Source organism: Podarcis cretensis, assembly GCF_951804945.1.
Source record: "Podarcis cretensis genome assembly, chromosome: 7".
In the NCBI taxonomy this organism is placed as follows: Eukaryota; Metazoa; Chordata; class Lepidosauria; order Squamata; family Lacertidae; genus Podarcis; species Podarcis cretensis.
This window is the reverse complement of record NC_137176.1, coordinates 68,209,092-68,233,500: the sequence shown is the minus strand read 5'-3', so window position 1 is coordinate 68,233,500 and position 24,409 is coordinate 68,209,092. Positions and strand designations below refer to the sequence as shown.

Below are 24,409 nucleotides of genomic sequence, written 5' to 3'. Positions count from 1 at the left end.
CATTTGGCGGGACTGGCGGGGGAAGCGGGACGTCCTCCTCAGGGGACACTCTTACGCAATGTCCCCTCCCGGGGGCGGGGGAGAGAAGACGGACGGGGCGCGGGTATGGTTGGGCGCCGCGCGGGAGCGTGCACCGGACGTGCCTAAAAAGCTGCCCTGCTGTCATTGCATATAGTATATTTTGGGGGGGGTGTGTGTGTGTATATATATATATATATTTAGTAGTGTTTCCCCCTCCGAGGGAAAAAAAAACCCCAGCAGGAATGAGCCGGGGGTTCCTAACGTCTGTCCGCGGCTGGGAATCCGCGAGGTTCGTCCTTTTTGCAACGCGGGGTCGGGCGCCTTCCACCTCGGGGTTCCGGGGCGGTCGGGCGGGAGAACTCGCAGCCCGGGAACTGCAGGCGGCGACGAGAGGGCTGAGCTGGGACCCAGGCCGGCGCATGCGCAGGCGGCGCCCTATATAAGCGCCTTGGCGCCGGCGCCAGCTGAGAACAGTCCAGGTTTGGGCGGCAGCGGCGGCTGAGGTGCGGTCTTGGGGGGTCTTCTCTATGGGGCGGGAGGGCGGCAATGCTCGGGAAAGGGCTGGATGGCGGGCGAGGGCTGCTCGCGCCCTGCTGCTTTCGGCCTATATGGCTTTTTTAAAATTCCCCCCTCCCTGCGTGTGGTGAATGTCCTGGCGAGGAGGGGGCTGGGGGGCTGAGGGTGCCGGGGCGCTGCTTAGGGGGCTGCCCCAGAAAAGCGCTGAGGGGGGGAGGCAGCGGGCGTCAGGGCTCCAGCGCCGGCTGGAGAAGGAAGCGGAGCCAGAAGGCGGGATGCCCGCCCTCCCAGCTCGCCGGCCGGGCTTTTTTTGGAGGGAGAATGAGGCGGCGGCGAGGAAAGAGCGGGGATCCCCCACCCATCCGGCCCGGGGGGGCCTCTCGGGGGCCGAGGCGGGGGGTGGCGAGGCGGGAAAGTGAGGTGTCTCCCCTGCAGCACATTGTGGGGGGGAGTTGCTCCCGGTTTTTCCTAGGGCGTCTCTGCCTTTTTGGGGGTGGGGGCGATGGGGGTCTCCCTATGGGGGACCCTTTGCACCCCCGCCCCACCCCCGGCAAACCTGTTCCTCTCGTCGGTGTGGTCTGGGAACTGGCTGGGTCGGCCTGCCCTTGCTGGGCGTGTGAGGCTTTTTTGGAGGGAGAGCGACTCCCTCCTCCGGGGCGGGGGGCGGGGAGCCCGCCTGGTGGCTTCCCGGGCTGCCCCGAGAGCACTTGCCTCCGTCTTTCGTCCCCTGACCCTTCGGGGGTTTCTGCGGGGGGGGGGGTCTTCACAGAGGAAAAGGTGTGCTTCGGGCGGCGGAAGGGATCTTTCCCCTCCCCTGTTGGGCTGGAAGGCGGGAGAGGCAGGTTGGGGTGCGGGGTCCGTCCGGCAGAAGCCCCCCGCTTTGGCTCCGGACTCGATTTATAGGGGTACGGCGGGAAGAGAGGGGGGCGCTTCTTGGCTGGGGAGGGGGCTATGCTTGTGGGTCTTTCCCTCTCTTGCTGTCTTGATGCAAGGAGGGGGGGAGCAATCGGGGTTTCTACTCCTATCCCGTGCACCCCCCCTGTAACATTTCCTCTTTTGCAACCCCAATATATAGGGGCATGTGTAAGTGTAGGCGGGAAATGCTTTTCTTAAAGAGAGAGAGCGCGCTCTTGCCCGCCCCCCCCCCAAAAAAAACTCCCGCCGGTATCGCTCCCCCACTTTTTAAAAAACACTGTGCTCTTTTCTTCATTATTATTTTTTAGGTTTCACCCTCTTAGGGCCAGCGGGAGTTTCACCCGCATGCTGGATGGAGGGTGGTGGCAGAGTCCAGCCTGCTGTTGCCGCCTCCTGCATTTACCCGCTTTCTGTAAATTGGCGCGGGCCGGAGAGCCGCGTATAGCTGGCTCGGCAGCTTGGGGGTGGGGTGGGGGCTCCTGAAGCTGCTGCCCCCCGCCCTTCCCGCTTGGCAGGGAGCGGGGAGAACAAATGGCAGAAAGAGGAGGGGGCAGCTCGAGTCTTTGTGGTTTACTTAGTTCACTCGAAACAAAATGTGTATCTTCGCAACAAGTCATCATAAGTGATAAGATCCTAGTGAAAGTACTGTAAAGCTTGGCAATCTCCTTGCACATAGGATTTGGGTGTGTAAACTATATTCATGTACGGTAATAGCTGTTTATACACATGCAAGTAGTCTCTGTTCCTGAAAATGCTATGTATGGGGTTTGATTCTGAGCGCATGGGACATACATATTTGCGAAATATGCAAACCAGCACTGCTTATGATTGATGGGGGTACAAAACTTGCAAGTTGGCAAATCTTACCTTGGGACTACATGCTCATAGCAGAGTTCTCTGAGGAAGCAAATGGAATGGTGCCTGGAGCAAGGCATGAAGTGGAACAAAATGGCTACTGGCATTGATGCTGGGAGGCAGCAGATGGAAGCTGGTTGAACCTGAAATTGACCAGTGAGCACATGGATGATGAGAAAGGGTGACCTTCAGTTTTGTGTGTGTAAAGAACTGTTGCTTTGAGCTGAGATGTAGGGAATTGACACAGACCACCCTTACTAAGAGGGGTAATGTACTGCCAGTTCACTTCCCTTAATTCAGGTGTGCAGGGTTTTTCAGGGACTTGAACATGACTAATGTGGGCAGTTTGCCCAGATTTCCTGTTCCAAGTGCAGGGTTGTCACGAGGTAACAGGTGCCTGCCTCCCTGTGGAACACTTGTAGGCTCCTGGCTGTACATAAAAATGCCTTGCCCACGATGTTGGGCAGTTGCCATTTTGATGTTCTTGGTCTCTGCTAATTTCTGGAAATATCTTTGGGGTTTAGGCAGCAGGCATGCACACACTGGGAGCTGGACTTAATTTGAGGGGAAGGACTGTAGCTCAGTGGTACAGTATCTGCTTTACACATTCAATCCCCAGCATGTCCTGGTAGTGCTAGGAGACAGCCCTGCCTGAACACCTGGAGAGCCACTGCCAGTCAGTGTAGACAGTACTGAGCCAAATGGACCAATGGTCCAGCTTGATTTAAGCCATGAGCTAAACAGCACTTTGTATGTACTTTGGGTTAACCTATAGTCTTCTATCATTTGCAGGCAACTATCTGGAATCCTAATAAGATGTCAAGGCGCAGGTAACATCACTTTTATAATATGCTAGCTGTATACAGTCTGACTGCGGCCCATAAATATATGCCATCATAAAAATGGTTAGTCTTTAAGGGGCCACAGTGTATGTATAGCAATGCTCTCTGCTGCTGTCTTGATGGGAAAATGTATTTACACTTCCACAGTAGTCGTTTACAAGCCAAGCTGCACCAGCCCTGCCAGGATACGTCCCCTCAAGAACTGCAGCTGCCAGAGTCTCTTCAGAACAGAAAAAGGAAAGCAATGCAGGTAAGTAGGAATTGAAACAGTCTCCTGGAGCCAGATGTGGTTAAGAATAGGAGCAGGATTGTCTTGTTCCACCTGAGACAAGAATTCACAGCACTGATATTGGTAAAACCACCTTTTTCTTGGCCTCATCCTCGCATCTGAAATGTAGAGATAATGGGTGGAATTCAGCATCACACTATTACAAATGTTCCGTCTGTGCAAGCATATCAACTTGCCAGATGGGACAGTGGTGCACTGTTCTAGGGGTTCTCCCACCCACTCTAGAGCCAATTTCAGGGACGTACAGTACATGAGGGGAGGAGAAGGAAGCCCCATTGTGGAAGCCTTTGAGCAGGCCTTCTGTAGATGGGATTTGTTAGGTGAACCCCACACCCATATTTGTAAATAAAGCTGACATTGGCACCTGGCACTCTCAAGTGGGTGGGACGCAGGTGGCGCTGTGGGTTAAAGCCTCAGCGCCTAGGGCTTGCCGATCGAAAGGTCGGCGGTTCGAATCCCTGCGGCGGGGTGCGCTCCCGCTGCTCGGTCCCAGCGCCTGCCAACCTAGCAGTTCGAAAGCACCTCCGGGTGCAAGTAGATAAATAGGGACCGCTTACCAGCGGGAAGGTAAACGGCGTTTCCGTGTGCGGCTCTGGCTCTGGCTCTGGCCAGAGCAGCGATGTCACGCTGGCCACGTGACCCGGAAGTGTCTCCGGACAGCGCTGGCCCCTGGCCTCTTAAGTGAGATGGGCGCACAACCCCAGAGTCTGTCAAGACTGGCCCGTACGGGCAGGGGTACCTTTACCTTTACCTTTTACTCTCAAGTGGTAGCCAAGAGGCTGCTGATGTTGATCCTTGGTCAGCTTCTTCCCCCATCCCATCCCAATTTTGGTTTGTGTGGAGCTTCCCCAACATTTTATATTTTCCACAATAACGAAAGCAGCTCCTTGTTTCTGTGGTTTGCAGGCATCTGCCACAGATCACAGCTCTGTTGCTGCCTGTCCACACTGCCAAGTCAAGGGAAGGGGTGGTGGTTGGTGGCTGACACTAAGCAGCACTTTGTCAGGGAAGATTTTAAACCTCGTCCTGGCTCACTTTGCATATCACTTTTTAAGAATTCTGGCATAATCTGTGAAGGATCTGAGCAGCAAGACCACTATGCCTGTTATTTTTTGTATGATGTTGGATGTTATTAAGAGCATTCTGCTACTTGCATAATGTTTCCTCTGTTATCCCTTTTTTTGGTTAGGGCAAGTGTTTGAATTATCACTGTTTAATAGCTGTGATTGGTGGTTGTGCATATGTTGCCAATAAATGACTTTCAAAAATGAATAGTTGTGCACTGATGGCTTTAATGCTCCTATTTTTGAGGGAGGGATTTGAAATTGAGGGAGCCCTTGATGTACCAGGAGAATTTGGCTTCGCTTGGTTGCTGCTTTGCTCTTAATCAAGGTGAATCTGTGTCTGTTTTCCAAAGGACCCCACGAGAACAGAAGAGATCAACATGAGACATCAGTATGAAATTAAGGTAATAATGACCTGCGTAACCATTGATTTTTAACTAAGCTGGTCTGCGTTCTTCAGTATGTGTGAGAGTTTAGACTGTTAACGTGGTGTCCCTTGTGAGCAGGAGGTTCTTCACTTTTTTTCAGGGAAAGCATAAGGGAGAATTAATGACTCCAGCTGCATAGTGTGTGATTTGTATTCATTTTGTTGTGTTAGCTGCTGCAGTTTGTGTTCAATGAATATTTCACCACCGAAAAACTAACTTTCAACTTCCAGGAATGTATAGTGTTAATTATGTCCCTTCCCAATATCACACCTAATGTCTTACTGCTGCAAGGGTTTGGATAAAATGCTTTGGGATTTGATTTGCAAGGCCTAGTAAACATTAGCTGGTTGATGATCTATTCTATGTGACAGTGAAAAGGTTTCAAAAGGCTGTGACAAATTCTGCTACTCATAAACTATCTTGCTTGGTGTTGTATGTATTTTTCTCATGCTAGTTCTTAATATCTCATTTGTAGAGTTGTTGGCCATCTACAATATCAGGCGGCATCTCCCCTTGTATCATAATAGAAACTCCTCACAAAGAAGCAACAACCACTGACTTTTCCAGATTCAAAAAATACAGGTTCAGAAACCTCTTCATAAATCCATCACCTTTACCGGAACTTAGGTAACTTATAACCAAAAGCAATTGTGATGCTGCTATACTTTGATATGTTAAGCAGAGCGAATGTAGTGCAAAACCCCTGTGTTTCACCAATTTGTATTGGTGGGTAGTCTTTGACTTGGAGCTAGTGGCATATAGAAAACACATTGAATAACACCACTAATAAAACAGTCTTGTTTTAGTCCTTGGTCTGAATGCTTTGCCTATCATCAAGGGCAATATGCGAGCTGTGAAATTTTGATGGACAAATTATATTTCAAGGTGTCATCTGTGTTTGATGGAAATTGCATATAAATCTGGCATTCTATGAAAAATGTTTTAAGATCATTTCTGCAAGTATTGTTGCTGTGTAGTCTCTTGTACTGCTAACTTTTTGGAACTGCACTGACTAGAATAGTCTTCCTCAGTACAGTGCCCTCCAACTTAGATGTGCTACCTCCCCATATACACCGCCTCTCCCCATATAAACATATCTGGACTCTGCGATTATCATACGAGGCCCTTTGTGGGCCCCCTCCACGAGAGGCCCGGAGGGTGGCAACACAGGAATGGGCCATTTCTGTTGTAGCTCCCCATTTGTGGAATGTTTTCCCCTGGGTGGCTCACCTGGTGCTTTCACTACACATCTTTAGGCACCAGGTGAAAGTGTTGATTACCATGCTGTGAATATTTTATGGCCTTTGAAATAGGTTTGGGGGAAGAGGGTTATTGATTTGTTTTTGTTCTATTATGTGTTTTTTGTTCTCATATTTTTACATTGTGAACCACTCTGTGATCTTTGGATGAAAGGTGGTATACAAATTTAATCAATAATGGGGGAACTCATGGGAATTGTAGTTTGAAACATCTGAAGGGCATCAAATTGGGGAAGACTGGACTACGAGAAGGTGGCATGGTTGGGAACAACACATTCATGCATATAGTAAAGTGAAGCACCTATACTATATTTTTCCGTCTATAAGATGCCCCCATGTATAAGACGTCCCCTATTTTGGGGGACTCCAAATTAAGAAAATGGGGAGGATTGCTCAGAGTTGTTTACCTTTTTTTTGGGGGGGGGGATTGCTGGAAATCGCTCACCCGCTGCTGACGATCGCATGCGTTGCTGAAGACACGCAGCCGCCGAATGGCTGCCCTATTGTCGCAGCAGCAGCCAATCACCAACAGCCCTTCTCACAGCTTCCAATCACACTCACACTATCACCACTGTGAATCTCCTGCTCACGGCTGCGACCAATCACATAACCCCCCCTGCACTACCCAAGTATAAGACGAGGGCTAATTTTAAAGCTAATTTTAAAATAAAAAATCCTCGTCTTATAGACGGAGAAGTACGGTATGTGTTGGTTGCCATGTCTTTTCTCTCTCCCTGCCCTGCTTGAGTGAAATTGAGCAGAAATTGTGTAAGTTCCATTATTCTGAAACTGCCCAATTGTCAACCTTGTAGTCCTAATAGTCATTCATTGTTGTCAGTCAGAAAAATCATTTTTCAACTTACCTGACGGAAAACTTGTTAGTTTTGCTTAATGACAAAATGACAATAATTTGAAGCAGTTGTTGAAAACTTATTGTCTTCTGACAAGTCTCTATAGTCACTTAAAAGCAGAGTGAGTTGATTACTGAGTAATATCTACCTCTTTTCAGCTTTTGCCCTTGAAGGCATGCAACACTGACCATCTTTGATTGGATTTACAAACCTCAAAGCAACTCCATTTGATCAGGGGCAGCAGTTGAAGGGAAGAGCAAGCACCTTTTATTATGCTTGTCATTGGCATAATTAAATCATAGAAATGGTGCAGGGGTGAAGGATTGAAGCCTCATCCCAGGAATACTACCTCAATTTCTTATCTTGTTGGGAGTAGTAAGTAGCCATGCTGTGAGACCTTTCAGCTGAGAGGGGCTAAAATGCTATAAAGAAATGTTCTCCCACCCCTTCAGCTCCCTTTAAAGTCTGAAAAGTCAGATACAGCCATCTGCATCATATGTAGTCTGAAGGCAAATGGACTTTTCTTTAACTGTTCTACCTCAGATTTTTTTTTTTAAAAAATTATTTGGCAGATATGTTTCATCAAATCCAAACAGGCTTCGAGTAGAACCCCTTTGGAAAAGGTCATTAGAGTCTGGAGACTAGAAATAATACATTGAATGCACTAAATCCAAGCATTTGGCTTCATCCCATTGAAGTCCAATTTTTGCTGAGACCACGTATTTTATGTCTTTTTAAAAATAATCTGGAATTTAAAATGTCTGTCTTTGATTTTAGCTGGGGAAATTCTAAAGATGTCTGGTTCAACATTCTCAAAAAGGAGAACAAATATTCTCACTGTAAGCATTTCACATCTCTACACTCCAACTTGCAGCCGCACATGAGATCAATCCTATTGGACTGGCTTCTGGAGGTGAGTATTGAACTTATAAATGTAATGTGTGTATAAAGGACAGTCCTGAGAAATAGCAAGACTGACCCAGAGAGCTTCCTCCCCCTCTTTAAGTATTAAGCTTGTTTATATTCTGCTTTTCCAAATTGTGCTGAAAGCAGCTCACAAGGATAGTCAGCGTATCAATATATAGTAGGGGTCAGCAAGGTTTATCTTGCCTGGGCCGGATTGTGTATGCGCATGAGCACCCACACCCGCGATTTTCGGCATCTGCACATGCGCAGACGTGATTTTCAGCATCTGCACAGATGCGATTTTCAGTGCCGTGGAAGTGAGTCCCCACACTGCACTGGTAGCTCGGTTTGGGGGTGGCTCATGGGCCGGTCAAACGACATTCACGGGCTGCTTCCAGCCCATGGGCCTTAGGTTGCTAACCCCTGATAAATAGGCACAACAAAAACATAGGCATAAATATATCCCTTGCTGCGTTACAACTTTAAAAAAATGTTTTGTCTCACTGTTTGTAGTATAGTGACTGTGATTAAACAAAGCTTATTCTGTAACAGGTATGTGAAGTATACACGCTCCATAGGGAAACTTTCTACTTGGCACAAGACTTTTTTGACAGATTCATGCTGACTCAGAAGAATTTAAACAAAACCATGCTTCAGCTCATAGGAATTACAGCCCTGTTCATTGCTTCCAAGCTTGAGGTATGTAGCTGTCAGTGAAACTATTCTACCGTTGACAATATAGCATTTTAAACCCATAATTGTGCTGCATGTCTTTTCCAGACAAAGGCCCATCCCAGTATAGCAGCTGAGAAAGAAACGGGTCTTTTTCTTTTGATTAAAGTAGCTTGGCTTATTACTGAGGAAAATGGAAGGTCTGAGTTGCAGAGTTTTCACACTGATATAGCAGCTCTTGGAAGTGTGTGTGTGCTCACAAATGATAGCCCTAATTGCCATTAGCAAATAGCTGCCTATGTTCTTAACCCTCAGAGTTCTTACTAGGATTCTGATCACGGGGAAATGCATCCCTCAGTAACTGAAGGCTGGGAGTTTCCTAATACTTAGCTGAGACTGAACACTTTATTTTGTATCCTGTCTGCTTTACAACTTGCCTTTTCACCAAGAACCTCAAGGTGACCTGCATCGTTTTCCCCATTTTATTCCCACAACAACCCTGTTAAGCTGAGAGGAGGTGATTGGTGTAAGCTCCTGCAGTGAACTGAATGGGGGTTTGAATCCTGGTACTCCCAAGGGTGGCGCTGTGGTCTAAACCACTGAGCCTAGGGCTTGCTGATTGGAAGGTCGGTGGTTCGTTGTTCAGTCCCAGCTTCTGCCAACCTAGCAGTTCAAAAGCACGTCAAAGTGCAAGTAGATAGGTACCGCTCCAGCGGGAAAGTAAACGGCGTTTTCATGCGCTGCTCTGGTTTCACTAGAAGCAGCATAGTCATGCTGGCCACATGACCCAGAAAAACTGTCTGCAGACAAACGTCGGCTCCCTCAGCCAGTAAAGCGAGATGAGCGCTGCAACCCCCGAGTCGTTTGCGACTGGACTTAACTGTCAGGGGTCCTTTACCTTTATCTTTTTACTCCCAATTCTAGTCAGAAACTCCAACCACTGCCACACTGGCTTTTGCTAAGACTTGCTAAAAGAAGAGCACTAATATGTATGCCTAGCAGGCCAAACATGTCAACATCATTTGAATGATGCAACATTCGTTGTAAACTTCACCATCTTTTAATGCACTCTATGGGCCGGGCCTGTACATCTTAAAATTTTTCAATTAAGCTGGCAACTGATGAGATCCCTAAAGATCTCAAGCACAGCTTAGGTTGGGGACATGGTAAAGGACTTGGTTCTAATGGTCTGGCTTCAAATTTCACCTCTGACTCCTGCTTTGTGACAGTGGTGCTTTGCAAGTCAGACCTGGGCAAGTGACAGTGGTTCAGTGAAGAAGCTTTTGGACTGTCCTGTGCAATTGGCCTTAGGATTTCATGGCGTTGCCAGTGGGCTCATGATATGAGACTTTGCACAGTAGTGCCACTTCTGTGAAGTTTCTTCTTGATGTGTGGGGATCAGTGCATAACCGTAGTGGCTGAGGATCTATCTCAGCAAGTGCTTGGCTCTTTGCTTTTTCAACTGCTTGCCCACTCCTACATGGAAGCGAGGATTTGCAGCTGAGCCTATAAGTTGGCATGCTAATGGCTGCTCTCCCATGGGTGGTAACAGGAGCCTAAAAGCATCTGAATCTAATTTGTGAAATTGAAATAGCTGTGGTATGCAGAATAGGGTTGTAGGAGAATGGATCAACAAGTCTGTAAGCCCTGTTGGATTTGCTGTGGTTTGTTCTAACATTCTGTCTTTTTCTTCTTCCTTTAAGGAGATTTATGCTCCCAAACTACAGGAATTTGCCTATGTTACTGATGGTGCTTGTAGTGAAGATGATATTATAAGAATGGAGCTCATTATATTAAAGGTAATAAAATGAAGATGCTGACCATTTCAGCACATATTTAAGAGTCTGCATCCTAGAAATTAATCTATTGGATAGGTAGCTAACATGGTGCCTTCCAGATGTTTTAAGTGCAATTCCTATTACTCTGACCATTGGCCATGCTGGCTGCTCCTGATGGAAATTGAAGTCCAAAACATCGGGGGGGGGTGATCATATTGCCTCCTCCTACTCTATTGGCTTCTTAGGCAGAGCAGATAGTATTTATTTCTTAGCAGTGTCTCCAAAATCTGGAATCTGACCCTGATGTGTACTTTGAAAGCTGCTTGGATACACTCTATGAAAAGAGTGGATCCATTTTAAGATATTTCTTAACCACCTTCTCAGGGCTGGGAAGAGTTGGAGCTATGTATAAAGCAGCTAACATCTCATGCCAGTGTATACATCCTGGAATGCTCTAACAGTACCCTCTGGGATAAGAGAATTGCCTGTGACTTGAGCAACTTTACTTGATTTTACATAAGAACTGGTTTTGCTTGGCATTCTCAGAATGGGAGCGCTTAATCAAAGGTGGTTTGTTGCCAGTACCAGGAGAGGGCACTGGGATCTTGTACATCTTTTCAGGCAGGAATGGGGAATCTGTGGCCCTCCAGATGTGTTGATGGGAGTTGGAATCCAGCAACATCTAGAGGGCAACACAGGCTCTCTATTCCTGATTTAGGGCATTGTGCAAGGGTTTAGTCTTGCAGAGCAGTAGATGAAGAGACCAAGTGGATTTCTGTATCATAGGATGGCATGAGGGGAGGGCTTACAACTTGAATTCTGCTTCATTCTACACAAAGAATGCTGAGCATAGTTCGGGAGAAGGAAAAAATAGAGAACTGTTCTCCCTGACGCGTCAGTGATACAGTGCAGAAACAGATCTGCACGCTGCTGTGTGAGAACTTGTGCAGGGTTTTGGGCTGCGTGAATAAAAGTTTACTTGCTAAGTTTGTAGATGTAGGCATCATGCCCTAAAGCCTTTGTTATGATGTTCACACACATGTAGGCTCTAAAGTGGGAGCTGTGCCCAGTAACGATCATCTCTTGGCTGAACCTTTATCTCCAAGTGGATGCTCTGAAAGATGTCCCCAAGGTGCTGCTACCTCAGTATTCTCAGGAAAAGTTTATTGAAATAGCACAGGTAAGTTCCTATTCCAGCACATCTGGTGCATAAGAGCACCATACAGATATATAGATGCAGGATTTCAGCTCAGGGAGACAACTTGCAGGGTTCATGTTTGAACACCAGGAAGATGGCATTGAGGTACAGGGAAAGAATCAAGTGATGGAAATTTCTTCAGTACAGCTGTCTCCAGCGGTGGTCTCCCACAGCCGACTTGAAAATTGTGGAGGGTCTTGGCAGACCACGTAAATGATTTTTTTGCCTGTTGGAGCAATTGTGCTAGATGCTGTATTATTTTTAATTGTATTTTAATTCGAGCTTTTCTTATATATTGCATTGTAATACAGTAAAATGCAGAATAAGAGAACATGCTTGTTGCATTGGTTATAAAGCCTGTATGATATAACCCCCACCCCCACCCCCGCTTCAAAATACATGGAGGTACCCAGTTCACCTGGTCTCTGGATGATTCAAAGCAGTGCTGGCTTGCAAACAAATTATAAGATAAGAAACCTTTAGTGCAGCACATTGAGCTCTTGGCGAGTGGATACATAAGACAATTGGTTTGGATTCTAAAATGTGATGAGGAATCTCATGAGCTAGCATCAGTGCAGTGTTGATCTTGAGGACTCGATGATTATGTGAGACTAGCTTGCAAATGTTTTCCAAATACATTTGATCTTAATTCAGTTAAAATATTTTTAACATCTGGATTTTATTAAATTAATTTGTCCTTTGGATAGCCCTACTCAGACACAAGAGTCTTAAGTGTTATGAGGAACCTCCGTGTATCAGCTCAAGTAACATAAACTTAGTAAAACTGGTGCTATTCCTAAACTAAGCAACCGACAGGCATTATTTGTAATCTTGCACCCTCATAATCCAAGCAATGGACAAGCAGCCACCCATCATGGATGCTTTAGTTGAGATTCCTGCATTGCAGGGGATTGGATTAGATGAGCTTCAGCATCCCTTCCAACTCTGATTCAGTGAGTTACTTCAGCTTGTAGTGATTAGCTATCAAATATGAGATTGGTTATAACCACGTATTTATACTAAAAAATGTGGGTTTTCCTTCCTTGCAGCTTTTAGATCTATGTATTCTAGATGTCAATTCTTTGGATTTCCAGTATAGAATATTGGCGGCGGCTGCACTCTGTCACTATACCTCAGTACATGTAGTTACAAGAGTCTCAGGTAGGATGGAGCATCTTTTTTGTTGTTACTCAGGTTTTCATGTCCTAGCTATTGTAAGATGTCTGAGGCTGCAATAAATATGTGGGCATGCAACGTGGCACATAAATATGTGGGCATGCAAACTGGCATAAACTGTCTGGCTACCTTTTTATTTTAGAAATAAAGTACTAGCAGGGCTCCTCAACAATATTGTATCACTGGTGTGTTACCCGATATTGTGGTTTAGGGGGCTGTTGGCTCAGGATTGAAAGGGGTAGTTCTCACTCTCTGGAGGGTTAGTTACGGAGCCTGCTCACAAATTGTGTCTGTGTACTTCTCAATAGGCTAATTTTCCCTCTTTTTCCTCCCTTCCACTTCTGCCCTTAGCTCATGCTTTCTCATAACTCTGCTGCCCCTTGAGCTTTCTCGCATTTAATCGTGCTACATTAAATTTTGAATTCTAGGGTTACCTCTCACTTTATCCCTGGGCACATTTAAAAATTGCCTACCCAAACAATGGGATTTTTCCTGTCTTTTACACAACGTCTCTTCATCCTGTTCTGTTCCATTTCTCTCCTCCATGTGCAAACTGTGATTACTCCACGCATGATAAGATTAATGAGAAACAAGAGGGCGTTTTATCTGCAGAGTCTATTAGGAGTTATCCTTGGACATGCTGGGTACTACTTTATCCCTTTGCAATAGGAATAAAAATTGCTAGATCCTCTTGCCAGCACACCAGCCACTATCTTGGAAATAATATTTGGTAATATCTTGCACTTATGCTCATGTAGCTTCGCTGGGCTGTGGCTGTTTATATCTGAAACAAGGCATATTAAACTCTGCACAAGGTTCAAAGTTTCAGAAATGCACAGTACAGTGGTGCCTCGCAAGACGAAAAGAATCCTTTCCGCGAGCCTCTTCACCTTGCGAAGCAAGCCCATTAGCGGATTAGCGCTATTAGCGGCTTAGGGGCTTAGCGGATCAGCTGTTAAGCGGCTTAGCGGATCAGCTGTTAAACGGCTTAGCGGATCAGCTGTTAAGCGGCTTAGAAAAAGTGGGGGGGAGGGAAAAAACCCGCAGGAACTTGCAAGGCATTTTCGTCTTGCGAAGCAAGCCCATAGGAAATTCGTTTTGCGAAGCACCTCCAAAACGGAAAACCCTTTCGTCTAGCGGGTTTTCCGTCTTGCGAGGCATTCGTCTTGCGGGGCACCACTGTAGTGGTGAAACCAAGGGGTTCATGACTGTTGTTTTCTAGTTTTGAGGTTGCCTTGAGTCTGAAACTGATGGCCAATAATGAAACTGAAAATCTTGCCTCTGCCATGAACTCAGTAGTTGGCCTGGAACAAGCCACTGTTCCAATAGATTTGTTCTAGCATTATTGGCTTAGTAATATACGCAAAGTGCCATATAAATACTTAAAGGCTTTTATTTGTAATCATGTAATTTTATTTACATTCTGTCCAACTGTTTATGTAAAATATCAAGTGTAGCTCATGTATGTTGTAGAGCAGTGAATACGCATTATGATGACCTCGACTAAAAATTTCTCTTTTATTATTAGGCTTGGAGTGGGACAGTATTGCAGAATGTGTAGAGTGGCTAAAACCGTTTCTTAAGGTTGCAAAAAAATCACCAGTGAAACTAAAGAATTTTAAGAAAATTGCAGCAGAAGACAGGCATAATATACAAACGCACACAAACTACTTGGACATGCTGGTGAGTTGTTTCTCCCACTCTGAGTTTCATGTTGTACCTCTGAGTGTTTAAGTAATGTCACATATCTTGCCCACTTCCAGTGTAAAAGTTATTTGGGCTGGCAAGACATATTTGTATAGCACTACAGAGATGTTTAAAGAAATTGATTCAAGGTCAGGAGCTAGTAAGTTCTGGGCCAGATCCAGCTGCTTCCTTCTCCACTTGAGCTTGTCCAGGACAAACCTCTGACCCTTAGAGTGTTTCATGTTTTAAAAGACCCATCATCCCTGACCATGTCCATACTGACTAGGGCTGTAAAGACAGTGATGTACATTTTTGGCAATTAATATAGTTGCATTAGAAAGTAAAACTAATGTATAAAGATAAATCTAGTTTTAAATACATGAACACAATAAGAAATAAGCTGTGTTGGAGCAGTAGTACAGTTGGTCTTTTATCAGTAGACAGACATACTGTAAACAGAACCAATGTGCCCCCAACTCAGACTAGGTGGGCTACTGGCTTGATCCAACAGGGCTATTTTGACCAGTCACTAGGGTTGTTTAAGGGCAATGGGGTAGGGATCCCCTTACCTCCATGAAGAAAAAGGAAGGAAATTCTTGTGTGTCAAGTAAATGCCATTTGCATGAAAGATGCAGACCATGAGGTGAGGAGAGGGCACCCTAGCTGTACCAGTTCCTTTTCAAGGAAAGGGGGACTATATAGGGACTATATACAAGGGAGCAATTTTCTGACTTTGAGTCCATAGGCAAAAACTCTCTCATGAAGGAATGTGCTCTGAACCATAGGGGAATAGCAAAGCAGAAATTGCTTGGTTTACCATTTGGTGCACTAATTTAAATATTAATTGAATAGGATGAAGTCAACTATGAAGTAGCTGTTGCAGCACCAGGCCAGCTATCACCGGTGTCTACAGGAGGAATAATCACCCCACCCAAGAGTTCTGAAAAATGAAATCCCTGCACAACAGGAGTGTGTGCCAACCTGAACAATATTGTAAGACTGTTGGAAAATACATCCTGGACTTTTTACACTTGACAAGTGGTTGGGAAGACTATCAAAAAGAAGCTCACATGCAACTTTACTGACTTTGCAGCCCAGTAAAGAACAGACTATGAATTTAACTGTTCAGCAGAATGAACTACACATTTTTAACCTGTTGAATGGCCTCAAGTAACTGAGTTTTTTGATACCTGTGGGTGAGTGTGTCAGTGGTTTAGCTATGTATGAACTTGAGATATATTCTGCTGACTTCTGTTGATAGCACATTGTACAGTCAACTTCTACACTCAACAGCATTAGTCAGATTTTAGAAGCCTGCATAGCAGTGTAACTGCTACTGGGAGATCAATCTTGCTACTATACTTGTGTAGTATAGTTATGAGATAAGGTGAAACTGGTTTTAAGCATTGGCATAGGAAAGTGGGGGTAAGAAGAGGCTGCAGTTAAACATTGAAACTACTTCTAAAATCAGCAGGCAACTTAAGCAACCAGCATGTAACTGGAACAACACCTGCTTTACCGTGAATAAATGTCACATACTACCTCTTTCCTCATGAGGTGCTATCTTTCCTTTTATACAAGAAAAGCTGCCACAAAGCAAGGGTGAAAAAACAAGCAGGTGAAGTTAAGACTGTTCTGCAACAGCTTAAGTACTAGGGAGAGTCATGCTCTGTCCAAGGTAGTTTACTGTCCCTCTTTATGCCAGCTTGCATTACAAAAGCTAACCTGCTTCTGTATAATCTTGTAAAAAGAAAGGAAGAATTTTTAAGTTTTCTAAATAGGAAAATGCCACACAGTATGTTTATAAATTTGTAAAAAAAAAAAAAAAAGGTCTTATGCGTTAATAAAGTGTTGGAAATAACTTGCAGCTGCCATCTTTTATCTCGCTCTCTTAGAAATGGTGCTCTAAAAGTAAAGCTTTGCCATTGCTTGAAGGAACTTCTTTTTCCGTCTTTGAGCAGCAAGCTGTAGCACTTCTTCTGGATTACTGGAATTCAGCTCAGTCTGCCCAATAGCTTTAATCTAAGTATTGAAACAAGCATCAACATAAGTTAGTACTGGCAATATGCAAGTTCTGAGAATCATTTCAATGTTTTATATGCAATGCATATTGTTTATGTAATGGCTGCACAGAAGAAAGCACATAGTAGCAAAAGGGAGGTACTATTAAGTCTAGAAAAGAAACTTAAACAGCAACTTACTGCTATTTGTTTCTTGTCTGTCTCCCCTCGCTTATGATGAAGGTCTGAAATACAATTAAGGAAACCTAGAAATACAATGAGCAGGACTTTATATAGACAGTTTTCAGATCCTTTAGCCTCTCACAATTATTAAATACTCCTACAAATGGAAGTTCTGCTTTATTATCTTTTTCATCTTAGTAAAATAAACCATTTAAAAATGTCATAAATACAACAAAATAGAATCGTGGAATCATACAGCAGGAAAAATAAAGTGACGTTTATATACTTTGATGGAAAGGATCCTTCTGTGATCACAATTCAACAGTATAAGCCACCCTGGTTTTCAAACCAATCCCATGTGGCTGTTTTTATAAAAGGATACATGTCAAGTATTCCAAGATGGTAATATCCCAGATGTAGTCATAATAGGAGTCCATTGCATCATGGCTAAGAAAGAAATCTTTAGTTAATGTATGTCAGTGCATTCAAATGCACAGTATGTGGAAATTTAAAACCTTGCTTACCTGTTTTGCTCCTGAAGTGCTTTAAATGCAGTTTTATAATCTATTTCTCTAAGAAACTGGCACAAAATGGCTACCTAGAAAAATTGAGAGTTGGTAAAATGTAACTAACTCCTGATAAGGGAGGCTCATATTTCATTTATATTATACTGCAATATATATTATACTATACAAGTCTGCTTTTTATTCTAGCAGACTTATATTGGTAGGACTTGTTTCTAGGTACATAGCGGATATATGCCTTACCTGCGTATGGCAGTTGAGCAGAGAACAACATTTTATCATTCGTTTTATCACCTGAAGAGAAATGGATATACCATTTTTAGTAAGTCTATAATGTATCCAATCATCTGAGATAATCATCTGATACTCCAGATACACCTAACCCCTCCACAAAGCACTTAGCCTGCTACTTTTTTTGGCTGAAGCTAGAAATAATAAAGTAACAGAGCAAATATATCTGGCAACTATATCAATTATCCTTTTGCTCAACATGAATTTCTACAGGCTTCTGGTTTACTAGATTTCTTTGGCTCTGGAACTGCTGAGAGCCTAGGGAAACCCATCGACTGAACTTGTGTTATCAAACTTTGAAAATCAGAGCCCTGTTTTATGTTGAAGCGGAACATCTTTTGCTTGTTCGCTGACATGTAACTCACCTGATCTGTATATACATCTGGCGGTACCATTTTGGTAAAGAAATCCGAACACACAGCTCCTGCTTGAAGGTAGTAGTGAAGAGCAGCAGAGTACTGATTGGTTGCTGCATTGGGGAGAGAGCAATAAAAACACAAGCAGTAAATGCCACGCTAATTCACTAAGCATTTATTTCAATTTCTATCCTGACTCTTTTGAAACAGCATGCAGTAGGTAAGATTAACTGAAGACAGTAGTAGTTAGTATTTATTATGGCAACTAAGGAAGCAAGGATAAAAAACAAATTTTCAGCTAAGCGTCTAGTCCAGGCTTCCTCAAACTGGGCCCTCCCATCATCCCTGACCACAGGTCCTGCTAGCTAGGGGTCATGGGAGTTGTAGGCCAAAAACATCTGGAGGGCCGAGTTTGAGGAAGCCTGGTCTAGTAAGCCTACATTTCTGTACTAGCTGTGGAGGAAGAAGATTCCTTTCTGCATGAAAGTGCAGCTACAAACCTTTTATAATAATAATAAATAATAAACCTTTATTGTCACTACACCACCACCTGTCTGCAGTGAAATTAAACCTTTTATTTTTGAAGCTGCTCTACAAGAAGAATGACTACTCATGAGACAGAACGCCCCACTTGCGATTCCAGGCATTGCTTCTGGAGGAGTCTCAAAAACTATTATTCACCAAATCTTTCCTTATATCTTATATAACAAGATGTGTGTGTGTGTGTGTGTGTGTGTGTGTGTGTGTGTGTGTGTGTGTGAAGACAGCCAGCAACACAAATGAAAGAGTGAGAGGAAGAAGTTCATTCAACTTACCAAAATAAATATCTGCTTGAATGATTAACCAGAAGTGATTATTTGAATTTACAGTCAGTGCATAACTGACCAACTCTTTGATAGTAACAGCTACAGCTTCAAAATCCACTGACTGCAAGCTGAAAAGACAAAACGTTTTATAACATTCGTCACCTACTTTTAAATTGAAAGCGTAGCGCTTAAATTTTAAAGACGTAATTAAACTCTCACATCGTCATGCACTTTTTAAACACATTTCCTGTGTATGATTAAAGTACCCCGGGATCACAGAAATACCACCACTTGGGCATTTTAAGTGTGATCAGGAAGAAGAAAGAGTGTTACAGCCAGGCTGCAGCATGAGCCACTTCATTTTTGTCTGCAGCTGGTGCAGAATTTGGCAGCCAGGTTGCTCACCAGGGCAAGTTGGTTTGAGCATATTACACTGATCCTGGCCTGACTGCACTGGCTGCCATTTCATTTCTGGGCCCAAGTGTTGGTTTTGACCTATAAAGCCCTAAATGGCTCAGGACTGCAATACCTCAAGGACTACCTCTCCCCATATAAACTGACCCAGACTCTGAATTCATCATCTGAGGCCCTTCTTTGTGTGCCTCTGCCACAGAGGGTGGCAACATGAGAAAAGGTCTTTTCTGATTAATATTGTACAGCCTTTTAAATGTGTTTGTGGAAAGGGGGGGGGTTATTGATTTTTTTTGTTTCTGTTTCAACTAATTATTTGTGCTTTTATATTGTATTTTGTGAAGTGCCCTGAGATCTTTTGAAGATGGGTGGTGTGTACATCTGAAGAAGAAGACAATCTCAGTCAACACAGGAAAGAAGTCATGTGCAGTTTTCCACTTCATTAATTCTCCTATTCTCCCTCACCATTATCAGCCAGGATTAAATAACTCTCTTTCCAACTGTTCAGAATGCATTTCACAGCCATTCCAACAAAACACCTCAACCAGGAGATACACAGAGCAGACAGGGATTCCATTATTGGTGTTATACTGGCTCCAGTCTTAAAGATGTACAGCTACCATCCTACATGATGCACTGCCAAAACTGGCTTGAGCCACTCTAGGAAGGATGGGGAATTGCCCCATAACATTCCATATACATTCATTTGTCATAGTCTCTCCAGGCTGATCATTATCCAATTCCCCTAACAAACCCAGAGTCCTCCTCAGGCATCACCCGCTGTCACATAAGCTTTAAGAAAGGCTTGTTAACACATGAGACTACTTAGTCAAGCACAACCAAAAGGCATCAAGCCCTAAATATTCTGGATTTAACAAACAAGCATTGCTCTCTCCGGGGAAAACAGAATGGGAGGTGTAGTTCCTTGCATAATTGACAGAAAAGCCTTTTTATTCTTTATAATGCAAGGCGCAGAGTTGTTCCTGAAAGACTGTAATTAGAATTGCCGTAGTTTTCGCACCATAAGGCGCGCCTGACCATAAGACGCACCTAGTTTTTAGAGGAGGAAAGGGAAAGCCCTATTTTGGGGGGGATCAGCTCACAGTTGTGCAGCTTCTTTTGCAAAGGGGAAAAGCCCCCTTTTTTGAGCATCAGCTCAAAGTTGTTGTGCTTTGCAAAGGGAAAAAAATCCTGTTTTATGGGGTTCAATTCACAGTTCTGCAGCTTCTTTAGGAAAGGAAAGGGAGCCTTTTCTACAGTTTCCTGACAGATAATCTAATCAGCGAGTCAGCAGAACATTCAACAATGGAGGCCTGGGCAAGGGGGCGGGGCCAGAAAGGGAGCCAGCTATCGACCACACGTTCGCTCCACAAGATGCACGGACTCTTCCCCTTACTTTTTAGGAGGAAAAAAGTGCGTCTCAAGGAGCAAAAAATACGGTAACACATAGATAACCCTTGAAACAAGACACTCAGGACCAAGAAGCAATCTGCAGATCCCCAGAAAAGCACATTTCACAATTATAATTGGAGCAAAAACAATTTTCTTACTTAGGAATGGATGATGGCCAAATAGAAATATGTTCTGCAGTAATATCATTCACAATGTCTTCCTAGAAGAGGAAAGAATATGATATGGTAAATGAGTCCGAGAGGCAGACATCAAAGTCAAATATTTATGATAAGAAGAGTACTGCACTTACCCGAACATTATGAAGCTTGACAAACAAAGATAATATTGTTGTCAAAACTAGAGGCTCCTATAGCGGAAAAACAAAAGTACATGATACAATACTTCTTTTCAGTGTCAGGGAAATCCAGTTTTTCTTCGCAAACTTTCAAAATGCTTATACAACTTTGAAACGAAATCTATATATATAGCCTCTTAGATTACTGATAAGGATATTACATGTCGTAGAAAATTATACAACTTCACACACAGGTTAAGGCCATTTTGCAAGAGATGCATGTCACTCTTTGCATTTCTCAAGTCTAAATTTTTTTAAAAGCTGCATGGCCTACAACGCACACTTGATTAAAACGACTGTCTTTCCAAATCTCACCAACATTTTAAAATATGGCACTGTACAGAACAGGCATTCTTGCAATTACTTGCAAAAATATATTTAAGTAGCAATTCTTAAGTAAGTTACCCAAGCTATTTATCTGTAGGGCCACACCATAGCAAACATTTATATGGCCAGCTGCATGTTTAGGGTTGGGCTAGTAGTATTCCTTCTATTCAGAACTGGGAGCTTGTTTCCTACCACTGCCCTGTTGTTTCTAGAAAGTCTGGTGCATATTATTGGTAATATACAATATATAGCTAAGCCTGGATAGCTCAGAACATGGTCTGATAATGCAAATGTTGCAGGTTTGATCCCCAGATGGTACAGCTGCATATTCCTAGATGATTCTCTGGGTCCCTTCCAACTCTACAATTCTGTGATTCTGTAATTTTCATTCTATGTATTTCTCAGTTTGTGGAGTCAAAGGCAGCCTCTTTGTTAAATCAATAATAAAACAAGCAACCTAAACAATAGAGTCAATTTGAAAAAGGGGACTGTCCACTGAGCACACAGAAGTAGTCACCCATCTCTCTGGAGTTTGATTGATTTGCTTCAGTTTATTACATTTATTCTAGCATCTATCTGGAATTTGGCAAACTCATCCTGACAAAGGGGAATGCATCTCCTGTTACAACTCCCTTTGAACGAAGGATGAGGAAATAACACATTTCTCAAGAGAAAGATAATATCCGCCTGCAAAATATTTTCCTGCTACAATTGGTTTTTTTACTGGGTTAGTCCATTGCAAAAACTTTAACTCCAAACTCACCCGCAACTTTTTGATAAAAGAGAGCAGCTCACTCCTAAATAATAGAAGACATGTGGTTACTGTTATCAATTATTTAAAGGAATTCATTATTTATATTTATTCCATTTATTTGTAAAAGGTTTTAAAAGCAAATTTTAATGCAACAGGAACTACAATGTACAATCAACCATCAGACCTGAACCAAAATGCTGAAGTATATCTTCAACCCCAGAAAAGGGTGCTATAAACTCTCAAGGGGCTCAAATAAGCAGGCCAGTTTACTCTTTCCCCTCCCCACCCATGTATTCAATGAATCCTATGCAATAATTAATTTAATTAGAATCAATTTAGGGTTGGAGCAATGTTGTAGCTCTTCCTAATGTTGGCTACAGGTACACCCATGTTCAGAAGACACCTATTTTGGCTTTGAGTTGTATTTTTTAAAAAAACTATAGCAACTTACCTGTACATTATGCCCAACGTTGAGTCTCTCTGCTTTATTAAGCTCACTCTGCCATCATTCCCTCGTTTGTGTTGGTTGGTTACACTGCAGATCTGTACAACCACCTCCCAAAGGTCCTTCGCTGCCCGTCTACTTTCTTTGGGTCCAGGAAGATCTTTACATGTGGCAGCCAAAAGCTGTCCAAGCTAAGCAAAACACACCACCAAGAAGGAACAGTCAGTCTTTGAAAGCTCTCAAGGCACGCTGTTTCTTTTTCCAGCAATCTATGCCTGGTGACAGCTAGGAAATCAAATCTGGCAATGAAATCCTCAGCTACACAACCCAGAGACCTACTTCGGGGAAACCCAAAGTTGCTTGTGCATGTCCAGAATGTTTTACTCTTTCCTGGCAGCAGCCAAACTCTTACACCTCATATAACACGTGCTTCTGGAATTTAGAATTTCAACAAGTTTAGCACATACCACATTTTGTGAATCTTTGTACTTTTGTCCATTTACTGTTTTTGTTTCCCAATTTGAACTATCAAATGGTGATTTTCTTGAGTCAAAATGAGAGCACCCCTAAACATTATTTTAGAAAAAAGCACTGTGTGTACCGTATTTTTTTCTCCCTAAGACACACCTGACCATAAGACGCACCCAGTTTTTAGAGGGGGAAAGCAAGAAATAAAATATTCTGCGCAGAGCATGTAAGCAGCTCTCGCTTTTCTTGCTTTAAACCTTTCCATCCCTCCTCCCGCTTCACTGAGAAGCCAGCAGAGCAAGCTGCGTAGCTCTCACTGAAGCCAGCAGAGCAAGAGCGATAGCTGCACAGCGCCTCTTCTTCTGCTGGCTTCCCAGCAAAGCGGGATGAGGGATGAAAGGGGGCCCTTACAAGGGACCGCTGAGCAGAGCCCGGCAGCGGCTCTTGCTGGCTTTACCAGGTGTGGGAAGGGACAGAGGGCAGTCCGTCAGTCCCTTCTCCCACCTTGCGGAAAAGAGCCGCACACACACTCCAAGCGGCTCTTTAAAGGGAGCACTGAGCAGAGCCTCCCACCTGCATTCGCTCCATAAGACACACACACATTTCCCCTTACTTTTTAGGAGGGATAAAGTGTGTCTTATGGAGCAAAAAATATGGTATGTATATGTATATGTACGGGTGTACAGTGGTGCCTCGCAAGACGAAATTAATCCGTTCCGTGAGGCTCTTCGTATAGCGGTTTTTTCGTCTTGCGAAGCAAGCCCATTGACAGCTTAGCGGATTAGCGCTATTAGCGGTTTAGCGGCTTTTAGCGATCAGCTGTTAAGCGGCTTATCAGCGGATCAGCTGAAAAGCGGCTTAGCGGCTTAGGAAAAGGGGGGGAAAGGGGGGAAAAACCGCAGGAACTCGCAAGACATTTTTGTCTTGCCAAGCAAGCCCATAGGGAAATTCGTTTTGCGAAGCGCCTCCAAAACGGAAAACCCTTTCGTCTAGCGGGTTTTCCGTCTTGCGAGGCGTTCGTCTTGCGGGGCACCACTGTATCTATATCTATATGCAATCTATATCTATATCTAGACGAGTTAAAGCAAATGTTGTTGAAAAATAAAGTTCCATTAATTTGGGAAGAATTTGAACAGAATAACAGGTAAGGTCTGGAGACAGCTTAGGATTTATACAATTTCAAATGCATTGGTAGTCAGTTCCAAAACATGCCTTACCTTCACGTAAGGATTGGTTTGAACCAGTGGGAGAGGAACTTGCATCGTTAAGTACTCATTCTCCCTCCAATTCAACAAAAAGGCAACGCATTCCTCTGCTACAACTTGTCGAAGTGGAATATCTAAAACAATATTTTTAAAGAGCAACTGATTAGATACTTTTAACATCTTATATGTTTACAAGCATACCGTGTTTATTTCTTTGAGGAAATTTATATACCGCGTTATTGCAGTCAAACCTCTAAGCCGTTTGTTTACAAGAAACATTAAAATTATCATTAAGAAGCTAAAATCAGTTAAAACATTTAAATATAATTAAAATTGACAGCAATAAAGATTGAAGTGCATCAATGTTACTTCAGCTTCCTGTTGACATCTTTCTCCCAAGCACCAGGATTGGAGAATACAAATAAAATCATTCACT

General features: G+C 43.6%; 2 protein-coding genes across 5 annotated transcripts in view; one reads left to right on the top strand and one right to left on the bottom strand.

Annotated features, from left to right (window-relative positions):
* Positions 1-450: 450 nt before the first annotated feature.
* CCNE2 (cyclin E2) lies at positions 451-16,169 on the top strand. The gene is made up of 12 exons (XM_079984750.1): positions 451-524; positions 3,100-3,137; positions 3,297-3,399; positions 4,856-4,906; positions 5,406-5,557; positions 7,818-7,953; positions 8,499-8,645; positions 10,322-10,417; positions 11,442-11,576; positions 12,644-12,755; positions 14,299-14,453; positions 15,309-16,169. Exons 2-12 carry the CDS (start codon positions 3,124-3,126, stop codon positions 15,405-15,407), a joined length of 1,200 nt encoding a protein of 399 aa, XP_079840876.1. The 5' UTR covers positions 451-524; positions 3,100-3,123; the 3' UTR covers positions 15,408-16,169.
* INTS8 (integrator complex subunit 8) overlaps positions 16,124-24,409 on the bottom strand; it is a 25,028-nt gene continuing 16,742 nt past the window's right edge. For all 4 annotated transcript variants that reach the window (XM_079984711.1, XM_079984712.1, XM_079984709.1 and 1 more), the window contains exons 17-28: positions 23,986-24,107; positions 22,307-22,491; positions 21,865-21,898; positions 20,730-20,786; positions 20,578-20,639; positions 18,626-18,744; positions 17,820-17,923; positions 17,407-17,457; positions 17,164-17,237; positions 17,022-17,086; positions 16,658-16,701; positions 16,124-16,478 (exon numbers count right to left, since the gene is read on the bottom strand). In XM_079984711.1, coding sequence (XP_079840837.1) covers positions 16,362-16,478; positions 16,658-16,701; positions 17,022-17,086; positions 17,164-17,237; positions 17,407-17,457; positions 17,820-17,923; positions 18,626-18,744; positions 20,578-20,639; positions 20,730-20,786; positions 21,865-21,898; positions 22,307-22,491; positions 23,986-24,107 — 1,034 coding nt within the window. In that variant the 3' untranslated portion in view covers positions 16,124-16,361. The remainder of the gene's footprint in view (positions 16,479-16,657; positions 16,702-17,021; positions 17,087-17,163; positions 17,238-17,406; positions 17,458-17,819; positions 17,924-18,625; positions 18,745-20,577; positions 20,640-20,729; positions 20,787-21,864; positions 21,899-22,306; positions 22,492-23,985; positions 24,108-24,409) is intronic.